The 15,664-nt window shown below is 43.8% G+C and overlaps 1 protein-coding gene across 1 annotated transcript in view; it reads left to right on the top strand.

The window, feature by feature from the left end:
• GALM (galactose mutarotase) overlaps positions 1 to 15,664 on the top strand; it is a 168,871-nt gene that overhangs the window by 100,333 nt on the left and 52,874 nt on the right. Inside the window, exons 2-4 of the mRNA XM_085612322.1 lie at positions 7 to 161; positions 2,886 to 3,092; positions 7,114 to 7,195. Of these exons, the coding sequence (XP_085468448.1) occupies positions 7 to 161; positions 2,886 to 3,092; positions 7,114 to 7,195 (444 nt within the window). The remainder of the gene's footprint in view (positions 1 to 6; positions 162 to 2,885; positions 3,093 to 7,113; positions 7,196 to 15,664) is intronic.

Raw genomic sequence — 15,664 nt, 5'->3', positions numbered from 1 at the left:
GGGCAGGGTATCTAAATAAGCATCCCTATTTTGGAGCTGTGGTTGGACGAGTTGCTAACAGAATTGCGAAAGGAAAATTTTCACTTGAAGGAAAGGAATACCAGTTGGCCATCAACAATGGACCAAACAGTATACATGGCGGAATAAACGGTTTTGACAAAGTAAGTAGGATGCTATGAAAGTTTGATCTCTGTAATTTTTGGGGTGAAATCTGTTTTAATATTGAGTTTCTTCTCTGTCTGTGAAAAGGTTATGTGGTTGTACCTAGACCTTCTTGACTTGAGATTTTTGCTGAGATTACTTCTTCTCTCACGTGAAAACTCTTATAGTTTTTGAGTTTCTGCAACCAACCTTACTTTGTTTATTTGTGTTTGATTGGTGAGTTCTCGTTGCTGCGATGGGATTAGTAAGCTAGCTTGAGCCGTGTCATTTCAGCATGTATATCCTTTTCTAGCCTATTAGTCGTTTAACATTTACCTATTTATTAAATCCTCTTTTTGACTTTACTGACATGTTTGTAAGATCCCAGTTCATTAAAAAAGGTAAAAAGGTATTCGTTTTTCTGTCCTAATGCTAGTGCTTTGCGCAACCCATGTACTACACAGAACTGCACTCCGGAATCTACTACTTGTATATACACATGCCTACGCTAGTGCAGCCCTCGACATTATGTTGCAAAGTGCCTTCACAGATCATGTTCAGCTCTTCTATCAAATTATATATATATCAAAAGGACGAAAAGGCAGACCCAGAGTCAGTGCAAAGTTGTTTTATTTGGAAAACTCCCGCACCTCTGCCATTACGCGTTTCAGCCTCCAACGAGGCCTTGATCACATGACACGAAACGGAGAAATGTTTTCATTTTTAAAGTGCAAGTGCCTGGTAAACACACGTGATGTCAAGACATGATGGAAATAAACAAGGTACTCTTTGTAGTTTTTTGGGGGGAGCATGGGCACAATGTATCATGAATATGATTCTTTTGAATGAATTCAAAATAAATATGTGCAAATCAGAGCAAAATGCGCTATTGATGAATGTTCATAAAATAGTATAAATATTTGGCACATAAAAACACATGGTTAAAATCAGATAAAATCCATAAAGATAGAATCTAAATAACCTTAATGTGTTGACATTCCTCAGATCGAGCTAAAAGGTGTTAAAAACATGGATAAAATACAATAAGACACCGTATAAAATATACAATAAATCTTAAGACCATTAACGTCCTGCCTGGGATATATCATGTTAATCACTATAGCTTGTCTGAAGATCACTCATAGTGGTAAAATACCATTGCTCCTGTCTATATCCTGTATACATATGCACAAGATTGCCAATGCTATATGGAACAAACAAAGTATGTCCAGCCCAAATGGGTATACATCCATCAATTTTACATAAAGTGCTGGTGTTGCTAAAATCATAAAGTGCCTACACCCTTCTAAATCACAGCTGTGATTTAGTTAAAAAACATGTGTAAAATTATAATATAACTAATTTGTAAAATTCATATAAATGAGAGGCGTATCTGATGTTTAGCTAAAAGGAGGATACATAACTATAAAAGTGCTGAAGGCAGATAGTAGTATAAGCAAGTGAAAAAATCCTCGCTTGCATTCAAGCCAAGTGGTATTTTACAAGCCAGCTCTAGGATCTATTGAGTTTCCAGCTTGTGTAAGAGGTAATCACGATTCCCACCCCTCCTGAGAGGCAAGACTGCATCAATGGCAAAGTATTTTAAATATTGTAAATCACTTCCATGGTGTTCTCTGAAGTGTCTCGCCACTGGATAAGCAGCGTCATTGTTAGAGATGGCTCGCATGTGCTAGAGTATCTATAGATATATATAGTTGCCCTGCATGAGACCGCACACATGGTAAGTTCACCACTTTATTGAGGACTTGCAGGTTACACAGACTCACAGCAGGAATCCTCCCTGGGGAGCCTGACGAGTTTCGGACATCTCATTCTTATTCATAGGCAAATCACAAACGGAGCAGCCACAGCATTGCAGGGTAGTTATTCAATTTCACCAACATCCCGCCCCAATGGGCGTGTACCAAAGTGCCTTCTGGAGGTTGAAGTTCTGCAATGACAAATAAAACCCAAGTGGGTGTCGCTGACATCCAAAGTTATTAATAATCCCCAGCAATGAGTAAAACCTTAGCTGAAAATTCCGAGTACACTGCCCATGTAGTCCAACAATGAGGGGACCTCACCACTCTATCGGCATACCTCATTACAAAGTCGCCATAAATCCGCATTTCCTCGCGGCAGTGCGGTCTCGCGGCTGAGCCTAGCCGCTATTTTTGAGAAGAAAAGGTTGCCCTGCATGAGACGGCACACACAGTAAGTTCACCACTTTATTGAGGACTTGAAGGTTACACGGACTCACAGCAGGAATCCTCCCTGGGGAGCCTGGCACGTTTCGAACATCTCGTTCTTATTCATAGGCAAATCACAAACGGAGCAGCCACAGCATTGCAGGGTAGTTATTCAATTTCACCAACATCCCTCCCCAATGGGCGTGTACCAAAGTGCCTTCTGGAGGTTGAAGTTCCGCAATGACAAATAAAACCCAAGTGGGTGTCGCTGACATCCAAAGTTATTAATAATCCCAGTAATGAGTAAAACCTTAGCTGAAAGTTCAGAGTACACTGCCCATGTAATCCAACAATCAGGAGACCTCACCGCTCTGTCGGCATACCTCATTACATATATATATATATATCTGCCATAGCTAGTCCTTTGGCTGCATTATAGATAATTTATAATGGAAAGCATCAACGTTATAGTGTAAGGTGCCATGATATTTTTCTAAAAATGTATGTTACCCTGTGAATCCAAACTCTTGATAAGACCCAATTTCTCTTTTACAGAAACTTTGGACTCCTGAGGTGCTACCAAATGGTGTATGCTTCTCCCTTGTTAGTGAAGATGGCGAAGAAGGCTACCCTGGCGAGTTGAAAGTGTGGGTGACGTACACACTTGATAGAGATGAGCTAACTGTCAACTACAAAGCACAGACCAGCAAGACCACCCCCATCAATCTCACCAACCATTCTTACTTCAACCTGGCTGGACATGTAATAATACTAGTTATTGATATCTTTATGTTATACTTATGTTTTCTGGAATGACTATAGAGCATTTCCCCCTCCACACAGCTTGTTCTGTAAAGGTTTCTGAACTTGACCACACATAACCTTGGAGGGCTGGGCTGCGGGTGGTACATCTTCTCAACAGCACTCCATGTTGGGAACCTGTGGCTTGTTGGCCTTTTGTTTGCTTTGCATGTCATCAGCAGGATCATCCCATGCCACTCCTTATTTGTAAAAGTGCTTTTTCTGCTATAGGAAAATGAATAGCCTGTGTGTGACTCTGTCACATCCCCTGTGTTATCGCAGTGTCTTACATTACAGTGACTGTCTACCATTATGTTTTATATAAAAAGAATCGAATACAGGCGCATGAGGATTTTTTGTTTTTCATTCTTACCCATCCACTTTTCTTCAGGTTTTCTTTATATTTTTAACATAACTCCCAACCCTCTTCACTTTTTCCAGCCTCATGGTTAACTTATCCTCTCCCTTATCATTATTGCCTCTACATTTTAATCAATTTACCCCTGTTTCTCCTAGTCTTTTGTGTCCTCTGCCTTCATTCTCATTCATTCTTTTTCACATGTGGCTCTTCATTCACCTCTCCCTAAATTCTGATTCCTCTCCTGCATCATTTCGTAATCGTAACTGTTGCATCCATGTGTCTGTGTGTAGACCACTGTATATTCTTTGCTGTCCCCCATCCTCTTTTCATCTAACTTGTTTTCTCCTCTCCCTAGGTACGTTTTTCATGTATCCTAGATGGTCTTTTGACTATTTTCACATCCTCTGCATTCCCTCTGTCCTTGCGTATTTTCAATCTCGCATACTTTTGTACATGTTTTGACACCTCTTGCTACATCTTCTTCCTCAACCTCTGTCTTTCTTTCCCCCATTGTTCTTCTGTCCTCAATCTGTGCGTCTATAATTCCATTTTCCCACTGCCGCCTGGCCTTCTAGCCTTGCTTCACAACTTTACCTAGTCATTTTTTATATCATCTTCTAACTTGACCATCCTTTTCTTCCTCTGAGTTTCATCCTCTTTCCCACCAATCAACACCTTACAAAATGTTCCTTCGTTTCGATGCCCATTTCTCCCTGTCACTTTGTGTGAGCCATTACTGCCACTGCCCACGTCTCTTCATTCTTGTCCTGTACGTCCGACTTTTTCGTAGTCTTCCACTGTCCCACAATTTTTGTTGTTCACATTCCCCATAATCTATTTTTCCTCCTCCTTCGTATTCCACCTAAAACCTTCCACTCACCTTCTCTTCCATCTACCCTACACAATCTTTGCCTATCTTTGGTTGGAACAGTGTTGTTTTCTTTCATCGTAGCCTGTAATGATTTGACTTGTGTTGCTATTCGTGGGGGACATGGCCCAGCAGTTTGCTCCAAGTCTTGAATTTATATGGTGGATACTTGTCTGTAATGGCATAGTTGAGTTAAAAATACAATGGGCTGTAATGCACCCCAGAGTGAGTACCTGTGAGTTTAATTCCAACATTCTTTCCATCACCTCTTGTGGTTTAAGCATGTCTTGTTAAGTAGGAGGTGTACACCGATAATTAGCTTGCTGTGCCTTCGGAATCAGGCTGCATCAAGTCGAATTTAATGTCACGATTAATTTGATACCTTGAACTACCCATTTTAGTAGTCCCATTCAGAAGTTAGCCGGCCTGAGAGGTCAGCCGGTACTCTTTGTTAGCCAATGGGACTACTAACTTTTCCACAGCAAAAACAATAATTTTGACATTTTGCAGTCAGGACATATTAAAAGTAAATGTCCTACGTAACAATTTACAGCTCCCTGCCTTAGGGCTCCATAGGTCCTCTTTAGGGGAAACTTACATATATTGTTAAGGGAAGTGGGGTCTTTGCCATTGGTTTAAATGGCAAAGTCAAACTAGCAGTTTAAAACTGCTCTTCCAGGCTGCAGTGGTAGGCTGGGAGCTATTTTGTACTTTGTCACACATAGGGTGGCACGACCAGTGCTGCAACCCTGGGGGGACACTCTAACTTACATGCCCTGTGTAACCTTGGTACCATATAGTAGGGACTTCTAAGTAAATCAGCTTATGGCAGTTGGGGTAACCAATTCAACATACATTTTGTAAGGGGTTAGAACACCGGCACTGAGGTCTGTTTAGCAGTCCTCAGTGCACTCTCAGAATTGAAAAACCAGCAGTATCAGTCCAAAGCTTTTGGGGTGATCATGCAGTAAAGAGTTGCCTGCCTCCCATAGCATTGTGGGGGGCTTAACAGAGCCCTGCTTGGTCTGGAAGTAGGCATCAATGTCCGTGGCAAGGAAGTCCTCATATTGAGGTTCCAAATGGGTTTCGAATGGTGGGTGGCGAGACAAATTTTAGTTAGACTGGGGAGTGGTCTGATATGCCCCGAGTCTGAATGACGGATGCACATACCTGAAGGGCATCATTCGCTGTGAGCAGAATGAGGTCTATGCAGGATTGGGATTTGTGTGCCGCGGATGTATGTCTATACGCTTTGACTCCAGGGTGCCAAATCCTCCAGCTGTCCATAGCCCCAGTCAGCCCATCCATCCTGAAGTTGAAGTTCCGCAATTCAGAGGCGGCCCCTCCGTTAGGGCGGAGGAGCGCTGCCTCCCTGCCTCCAGCCACAAAGAAAACAATAATAAAAATGGTTTCTAACCCATTTTATTATCGTTTTTTTAATCACCCTGGACTGCCCCAAGACTCTGACGAGTCTTGTGGTGGGTCTATGGGGATAGCACTGTGGTGGGAGAGTGCACTGCCCATGAGGTGTTTGGCCAGCCGTTTCAGGCCGGCTCAACACCTCATGCGCAGTGAAGCTTTCTCCAGCCCCAGCTGCTTTGCTGGGGCTGAAGAAAGCAGGCAGAGGCTCCTAGTCTGCCTGGGAGCACGTAGTTGTTGCGCTCAGACCATTTATGATGCTGCTTTCCTCCAGCATCATAATTGGCCGCAGTGCAGTCTGGGAGCCTGTCCCAGAATCAGGAAGAGCAGGATGGAGCGGACTGCGGCGGCGATCAGGTATTTCTTTTTTAAATATTTTTTTATTTTGCCCCCACCTCCGAGTGCTGCCGTCCCCCCCACCCCCCCCCCCCCCCCCACCCCCCTACTAGCTACCTCCCCCCGCCGGCCCTGCCACTTTGGCAGGGGACGGGCCGCGACTGCCGCAGTTATAATTCTGTCTCTTGTCATAAAACACAGATCTGTTTCTGTGAATCAAGATCAGACATTTACACCTCGAATGGCACCCTAACAAAAAATGGTTGTGGGTCGTTTATTCTTTTACCAGCACTGTAGCTCCTTTATTTGCATTGTAATTGATGTCATTGTATTTTAATTGTATAAGGAATGCCAGGTCAGCCAGATGGAAAATACTGTATTCTCTTCATTTATAATTTATGGGAAAACATTTTACTTACACTAAACACAGTTGCTTGTTATCACTACCCTTTCTCAATTTTGAAATTTTATTTTGCTTCTCTTTATTTTGGAGGGACTATATGTTTCAGTTGTATGATGACCGTCTTAGAAAGGGATCTGTTTTGATCAAATAGCCAGTGATCGAAAGAATATTCGCTTTCTAACAATATCATTTTTATAAAAGAAAACTGTTTAATACTTTGTTTAACAAAAGAGCATAAAAGACCCCTCTTTCGTACGCAATGAATGGTGGAATGTTAGTAGACATTAGGAAAAGGTTATTTAAAATTTAGAATCAGGTATTGCATACACATTATTTTTATGCACGTGCTTAGTTCAACTGCTAATGAAAAGGTGACTTCAAAGAAAAATTAACATAAAACTTTTTATGATATGTTTACTCTTTTCCCCTTGAAACAGTACTGTGAATAGGAGGGTATTGCAACAGCCTGGTTTGAAAACCTGTTGCTTGCAGCCTGATGGCTTGCTGTGTTTCTAAGCACTCTGCTGATGTCCATTTGTGAAAGGTCTTTCCAATATCCTCTGTCGCCATTAATGTGTCTGAATGCCTTTTGTAGGGTGCAGACAATGTCTACGATCATGAAGTTACGATTGCAGCTGAGGCATACTTACCAGTGGATGACACCATGATTCCGACAGGTGGGTAGCCATATTTGTTGCATTGTCTGCTTGCTGTGCATTAAAGGGTTTGTTGGGGCATGTCAATCCTTCAATTTGAGTGTGAGCAGAAGCATTCTGGTGCAGGTGTGCAAACTGGGTGCGAACACAGCCCAATCCAAGGAGAACAGGGGAATGTGCAGCAACTAGACACGCCTTGGGGGTTGTTTTCTCTTTCTGTGGTGTTGTAGAGATTCTCCCTGCTAGTGTTCTCCCTTGTTGGCCATCCTTTTGATGTTTGATGCCTTGTCCACTGGTATATGAGGGTAATCTCTGGCACAACAGTGGCCATCCCTGGCGTAATGCTAGTAGCCCTTGCATTATGGTTGTCCTTCTATGCCTATTGGGAGAATCCCTGGCCTAGTTGAGACCTCTCCAACCATATTTGATGTTCACCCTAGCATAATGATGAACACTTCTGACATAGCGCTATCCATTATTGACATATTATTCTGAACATCTTTGACATTATAGTGCCCAGTGCCAGCATAATTCTGGACATCCTTGGATCCCATATTGGCTACCTACTGCCATAATGGTGGCCATTCTTGACACATTGTGGGAATTCTTTGTGTAATCCAACCACCACTGACAGCTTGGTGGCCATCCGTGATGTAATAATGGCCATTCTTGACATATTGTGGGAATTCTTTGTGTAATCCAACCACCACTGACAGCTTGGTGGCCATCCGTGACGTAATAATGGCCATTCTTGACATATTGTGGGAATTCTTTGTGTAATCCAACCACCACTGACAGCTTGGTGGCCATCCGTGACATAATGATGGCCATTCTTGACATATTGTGGGCGTCTTTGGCAGTGTGGTATTCAACCATAACTCAATGGTGGTGTTGGAGTTATGGTGGCAATCTGCAGCTATTTTGGGCATCCTCAATATCCTGGCATATGATCATATTGCACGGGCCAGTGAGGCAGACTATGTCCTGGTGATGGAGTTGTACACGTGAGTACTGATAAAAATGACTCATATTTACTAACAATGAAAACTGGTATTTTGAGCAAACATGTTTTTTTCTTTTCAGAAAATTAAATTTTTGAGGGGTATCTTTGGCAACAATTAAAAGCATTTATTTTAAACCAATGGTTATGTATTTAAAAAACTGTTAATCTAAAGTGTGGGGATAAGATGACTGCATTTCCAAAACATGTGTCAAGACCATCATTACATTGCTTATGGTAGCTCTTCCTAATGCAAAGGAGTGATCACTCTTGGTAACCCTGTATGGGGTGGCCACTAATGTCATCTTGTCTGATGCATCTGGAAAAGGTTGGAGAACCCTAGGCTAGCGGAGAGTTTGGAGCAGCAGAGACTGTTGTGGAAAACTGCACGTCTGAGCAATCAGAAGGAGGAGGAGATGTGAGAAGGCGATGGGCTCATCAGAATGTAGAGGAGAGTTCACAGCACCAGGGGCAGTGGAGGGAAGTGCAGAATAGCCAGACTCAAAAGAAGGCCCTCGATTGATATGGAGAGTGACGGAAGAGGGCAGGAGCCTCCTCAGTGAAAGTTTGGGCACCTGTGCTTATTAATTTCTACAAATTAAGCACAGTTAGGAACCCAAAACTTGAGGATTAAAGGTCTCTGATGGTTAGCTGAGCGCACAGGTGGGGAAGATGAGAGATGTGATGGCGTTTCAGCCGTATAAACAGTGGCGTAACAAAAGCCCCCGTGGTGCGGGAGGCCCTCGACCTCCAAGGGGCCCAATGACACTGTGCATGGGCGGTGGGCCCCCTGGCCTGAGAGCTGACTGGGTATGGAGCATGGGGGGGCCCTCCATGTACTTTCAAGGGGAGGCCCCCTCAAGTTTCATTACGGCACTGCATAAACGGGGTCGCTTTTACCCCATTTCTACAGAATCACAATGTAGATTTTACGGTTGTATGACAGAACCACGCATGGCTAAACCACGAATGCCCTAGCAACGTGGGCGGAACAACGAATGCGTCTTAACCACGCAAGTCTTTCCAACAGTATTCCAACTCCAGTCTGCGCAACAGTATGGAAAGCGTTGGACTTTAAAGTCCAACATCGCTTTACCTATGGCATGTCATTGTGACATGCGTGGTTAAGGCACATTTGTTCCGACCGCGTTGCAAAGGCAACGCGTGGCTCGGCCATCATTCTAATTGCTGTTTCCCGGATTTCACCCTTTTGATTACAGTAGATCTTTATTTCCTTTTTTGTTATTTTACCACCTTGTCCTCAGTCCTCTACCCACCATGGAATAGTGAACAATTTTAAGATCACACAATCCCTATATATGACATGTACTCAAATTCTACATGTGATATTTAAGCAGTATCTAAATGTCAGAACCAGCAAGAAGGAAAACAAATTCCCCCTAACTCCCCCTCGGTCAGTCCTGTTATAATTTAACCTTAAAATCCTCTAATATGCATGGGCTTGCCACTAAACACATACCAGCTTTGACGGTAAATAAGGGAGCCCCTGAGGCCCTCAACATTATGAAAGCAAGGAGTATATCTAGTATGTAATTCTAGGAGGGCACTGCTCACAGTGGCCAATCATCTGTCTTGCTCTCTAGTGCAATCGTGATGGCATCCCAGTTGTTTGCCAACAGGCGCCTGCTGTTGTTTCTGCACAAGGCTGTCAGGGTGACCACCTGTGCATTCGTCCATTTGATCATATCAAGCAGCTGTTTTTGGAAGTCTAGAGCGACTCTAGCTTTCCAGCACATTATTGGGTTCCTTTTGGCAATTACCAGTGCCTGATCGATGAACTTACAGATCTGCTAAAGTCGTCTGGGTCTGCAAAACTGACCCAGAAGGTAATGAAGCAGCTCTAATGGGACTGTAGACAGCGCACTAGCACAGGTATCCGCACTCAACCTACTAAACTGCATAGATGAGGCTCCCCGCCCTACAGTTTACCCCCAAGAGTTAACGTGCTGTTATATTTGATAACGCACGTGCATCTCGTCGGGCACTGTCTGTTGTGTTAGCACGCTAATACACTTGATAGCGCACATGCATCTCGCCAAAGTACTGTCTAATATGTTGTAATGTCGTTTACTGCTTGATGCATGGTTCAAATGTGCGATGTATTGGTGCGAATATTCATTATTGGTAGCTGTTGAAATTCATGTAAAAACCCAATAAAGACATTTTTTTTAAATGAAGCATCTCTAATGGGATATTTACCATGTCGCCACGTCCAACATCCCTCCTATCCCCTGTCAGAATGCCTGAATGTGGCAACATTCCCACACCGTGTGATAAAAGTGGGATTGTGTCTGCATAAATCTGGGACATGAATGCCTAGCTCCATGATACATCCTAGTAATCCAGTGTGGGGACAGATACGTCTGGTGTATATAGTTTAACTGTGTGAACTTGAACCAAGCATTTCTAGGGACTTGCTGGGCATACACCAAAATACCGCCCAAAACCTTGTCTGACAACTCAGTCCCTGACAATGTCTTTACCATTGTGATTAAGGTTATGGAAAAAAGTATAGTGTTATCTTTACACAAACTAACAAGTTTCTTTCAAGAACCACTGCAATCTGAAGGTGGTAGAAAGGATGGCCCATGTAGCCGACTGTTTGGTGCCTGCATTCGTGGTTATTCGTTTTCGGCAAAAGTGGTTATTCGACTAAGGTGAAAGTAGCGCAGCCACAAGGGATCTTAGGGGGTCTTTGTGCAGCTGTATTATGTACTCATCTGCTGAGTGAGTGGACCTTGCTACAGGGGCTGTATTAGATGCCCCCCCCTCTTTTCATGATCCAGATATAAAAACATGTCATTGTACACGGTGGGGTTCTTTTAGCAGTCCAAGTCAAAAGTGGTGGGAGGAAAACACTTTTTAGGTCGAGCCTATCAGACAGCGCAAGCTGTCTGGTTGCAAAAGAACTATTGTGAGTTTACTGTGAGCTTACAGTCTGCTCATTGTATACCATTGGGTCGCTTTATTTTATTCTCATTTGCGTGCTTCCTATTTGATTGTTTGCCTCCCTTGTCTGGTATTTGTCCCTTCTTTGCAGTATAGCCTCTTTACAATCCATTTGATTGGCTGACTTGTATCCTTTCACTGCTCACTTTGAAAGAACTACTTTTTTTTTTTATTCAGCACTCAATGAGAGTACATGTTATCTGGCTCGCTCCCCTCAGTACTGCTTCACCTCTAAAATAACCCCTCCCCAGCCTATGTTGTTTCCCACCCCTCCCAGTGTACCTGTAAAAGCATAGCAAGTGGGATATTTGTTGCTAGGTATAGCTGGAGAGCATACTTTAAGCATTGTATTTGCTTTAGCTCCTGCATTTTATTTATTGCATTAAGACCCAAGCTTTGGCACACAAACACCTTCATGGCGCTGGGGTAGGGCCATCTGCTGCACTCACTCAGGTGGCATCTGAAGCTGAAGGTGTACTTAGTATGACACCTAAATGAGGTAAGTAAATCTGTGCACTGGGGTACTGATGAGGAGCAAATGGCTTAATCCATTGGAAAGTAAATTAGGACTTGGCAAGCATTTCCCTTTAACTTGTGACACTTCCTTATTATTTTTAAATTATCCTCAGAGTTTCGGGAGTCAAAAGTATTTGAAACATAATCCATGCCATTTATAAAGATTGGAATCTATGTACCGTTTTGAGACACTATAAGATGCTTACTTTTCAGCCAGAATTTTGAAATGTTTTTTTCTTTTACCTTTTTTAAACATTACTTTATAGACAGAATTTGGCAAAGCCAACAGCTCAGAACTCCTAAAGGTGAGACCTACTGGCTTTGCCAGTGGTTGTTCCTATTGCAGAAGCCTAACGGTTACGGTTGACCTACAGCTGCTCCACAGAGGGCTTCTGATTCGCAAGTAATCCCACCGAAGGGTCACTTTTCTCCTGTCCCTGCCGGCCCCGCAGCATTCATTAACGACGCGGGACACCAGCAGGAATTTATGCACGTTCTTTATTTTCCTCCTGTCTCCCACGTGCCGCTACTCCTGCCCCTCACGCTCCTCCCCTTCCCGCCATGCCAGATCCTGTCTGTAACCCAGGACAGGCATGGCGATACGACATCTCCCCCCTTTGTATTTTGAGTGTTCAAAGTTCTACTTTCAAAGTTCTTCAATGAGTCGGCTGGGCTTTCTAACAGTTCTCTGTGGTCGGCTGCTTCGTGGTCGGACAGAGAGATGCCTCTCTCTACTGTCACTGGCTCCTGAAGTCGATTGGGGTTCTTCATATTTATTTTCTTCTTGACTTGACTCATCAGTGTCCCAGTTTAAATCCCAAGCCCGAGTATATATTGTAGGATTACACCTTTTGAAGTGTGACACATTTCTGGTTGTTCTTTTGACTCCGGATTCCGCCGTGATCATGGTCCCTTTCTTCTTGATTACTTGCAGTGGCTGAGCGCAGTAGCAGCTGTCAGCCTTGGTTTTCCTTTCTTGCTTAACTAGCACCCAGTCCCCTTCTCGAATGTCAGACGTCTTGGCATGCCTACGGTGATCCGCATATTCCTTCATTTTCGCCTTCTTGGTCCGATCAAGTTCTACCAGTGTCTCATGGTCCGAATTTGTGAATCTGGATTGTGTGATAGCGTCCACGGCTGGTATCCGAGTGCGTGGGATTCGCCCCAGCATCAGGGTGGCAGGGCATTGGTTAGTAGTGCTGTGTGGCGTGGTCCTGTAGGCCCGTAACACTTCATTTAGGGCTGGCTGAATGTCCCGATGAGCTAGTTCAGCTTGTTGTATTGTCTTTTCAATAGTAGCCATGAATCGCTCCACCATTCCATTGGCCTGAGGCCACAGGGGAGTAATCTTTCGGTGTTTGAAATTTAAATGTCTTGCAAATTCTGCAAAGTCTTGTCCGTTGAATGGTGGTCCATTGTCTGTCTTTACGACTGTGGGGATTCCCCATGCGGCAATTGCTTCATCAATGACTGGTATGACAGCAGCTGCTTTAGTGGACGAAATGGGGTGAGCAATGGGGTATCGAGAGTATTCATCCATGATGACAATGATGTACTTCCCTGATTTCAGCGGGCCAAAGAAGTCAACTGCCACATGTTGCCACACGCTATATGGGTGATCCGATATCTGCAGAGGGGCCTGTGGTTCTTCTCGTCCTACCAGTTGGCAGTGTGGGCAGTCTTGTAGTGTGGTTTCTACAATTTGATCAAGTGAAGGAAACCAGACACGTTCACGCAGCGCCTTTTTCGTGGCTACCACTCCTCTATGTCCTTCATGTGCCAGATTGACGGTGCCTTGTCTCAACTGATGGGGAATTACGATCCTCCTGTCTCTTAATAACAGACCATTGGTGCTGATAGAGAGGTCATCTTTGACATGTTTGAATGCCATGAGTTCTTGTGTGGTGACAGTGTCATTTGTACTTGGTTCTTCCAAGTGTTTCCATGAGTTGGTGCGAACACGGTGCATGATGTTCTGTAACGTGGCATCTTTTACAGATGCTTCTATGATGTCCTCCAGTGGGACGGCAGGTGGACATGCTTGGTCGATGACAAAATGGAGATATTCTTCTGCTACCGAAGAACGCACTCGCGTCACGGCTTGGGGATGTCGTGATATGTAGTCCGCCGGGTTTTCTGCCTTCCTGGGTTTGTGGATGATGGTATATGTGCAGTCCTGCAGGCGGATCCCCCACCGTTCAATCCTCGGAGGCATCTTCGCCTGGAGGTTGCCAAAAATGGTTGTCAGAGCCTGGAGATCGGTGATGAGGGTAAAGTGCTTGCCATAGACGAACAAGTGAAAGTGTTCACATGCCCATACAACCGCCAGGCTCTCTTTTTCCAGTTGGAAGTATGCTTTTTCCGTGTCGTTGAGACTGCGACTGGCATATGCGACAATGTGGCGTTGATCTTCTTCGTCATCGTATTGTGCCAGAATGGCGCCTAGCCCAACGGGGCTGGCGTCTACCATGATTTCCGTCTTCCGTTTGGGGTTGAAGTATGCCAAGTTGATGGCTGAGCTCACAGCAGTTTTAATTTCGTTGAATGCTTGTTCACACTTATCTGACCAGTGAAAACTCTGCCCTTGTCGTGTCAGTTCTCGTAGTGGGTAGCTGATAGTTGCATAGTCCTTAATGTACCGGGCACAGTAGCTCGCCATGCCCAGGAACGAACGGACGTCGCTGACATCTTGTGGTTGTGATGTGTCAGTTCCCTTTCCTGCCATGCCTGGTCCTGTCTGTAACCCAGGACAGGCATGGCGATACGACAACTTTCATCATAAATGTAGGCATCAGAAGTGAGAAAGCAGTTTTTCACGCAGTATGAATAATCAGCCATGACCTAATTGTAAGGGAATCTGACTACGAAATCTATATCCCCTGTAAATTAGATTATGTGCTATTACAACTGCAGGACTTTAGTGTGTTTATATACATTCCCTCTTGTTTTTGGGGGGGTCTAGGGCTTGTGCTGGTTGGCATCAAGACTTTGCTTAAACCATACCGCGAGGAAAAGTAGAACTCTGACGATTAAGGGATTCTAACATTTTCTTTACTGCGAATCTTTGTGATTTCAGCTTTTAAATGGTTTATGGAAATGTGTGTGCTGTAAGCTACTACTTCAGAGCAAATCATTGTAACCAGCAGTAAATTTTTTCGGTTAAATATTTCGATCCAGCTTTTAGTCTAAAAATGTTAATATTACAGTTTTGCTTAAAAAACGTTATCAAGCATAACTGGTCAATTAAAGCGTTTGCGTTTTGGCATGTTTTTGTTCTTCTGTAACGGAAAGTACGAAAAATACGAACATTGGCCTCGCAATATCCTCTAACTAAACTCATATGCCAGCGGTATACTATTTGGGTTGAAAATCTTTTTGTTGACACTTTTTTAGTGTCCTTGCTCCATCTGCTGTGTAAAAATAGTACTGCAGGGTTATTTCGCATCTTATTCTTATTGTCTTCTGCTCCGAGCACTCAAATGAACGGCCGGCCTATGAAAAATAAAAACAAAATAGGAAAATGTAGTGTTTTGAAGTCGGTTCTAAGACAGTATCCGAGTTCAAGCTGCCGTTTCTTTCTTTTTTTCCATCTGTCTTCGCCTTTCCGCATTTTTTTCCATCCTTCGCTTTTGGTGATCTCGTTTAATATTCTCCTCCTGAATGCACGAGCGCTGTGAGGTGCAGTGACAGGGATGTTGCTTCTTTTAACTGAGAGGTTGTAATGGTGAGGCTGTGAACGCCTTTATGTACAGCTAAGGGTGGGTGAATCAGACGGCCTTTTTTCCCCTCAGACGACACATTTTCTGAGATGTCCCTTACCTCTACCCCTTCTGTCAGTCCTCACCTTTGCTGACCTTCCTTCTGCCTGAAACCACCATTCATCGTAAGCCTTGTCAGATTCAAGAGGCACAGAGAGCTTGAAAGTCTTAAAGTAACTTGTAAGTACCAAAACCCACAATCCGGTCCAAAACCATAAGGCAACCACCAACCACAATTACAATGAT

The sequence above is a fragment of the Triturus cristatus genome, chromosome 6 (assembly GCF_964204655.1).
Source record: "Triturus cristatus chromosome 6, aTriCri1.1, whole genome shotgun sequence".
NCBI classification, from domain to species: Eukaryota; Metazoa; Chordata; class Amphibia; order Caudata; family Salamandridae; genus Triturus; species Triturus cristatus.
This window is presented reverse-complemented; position numbering and strand designations above follow the sequence as displayed.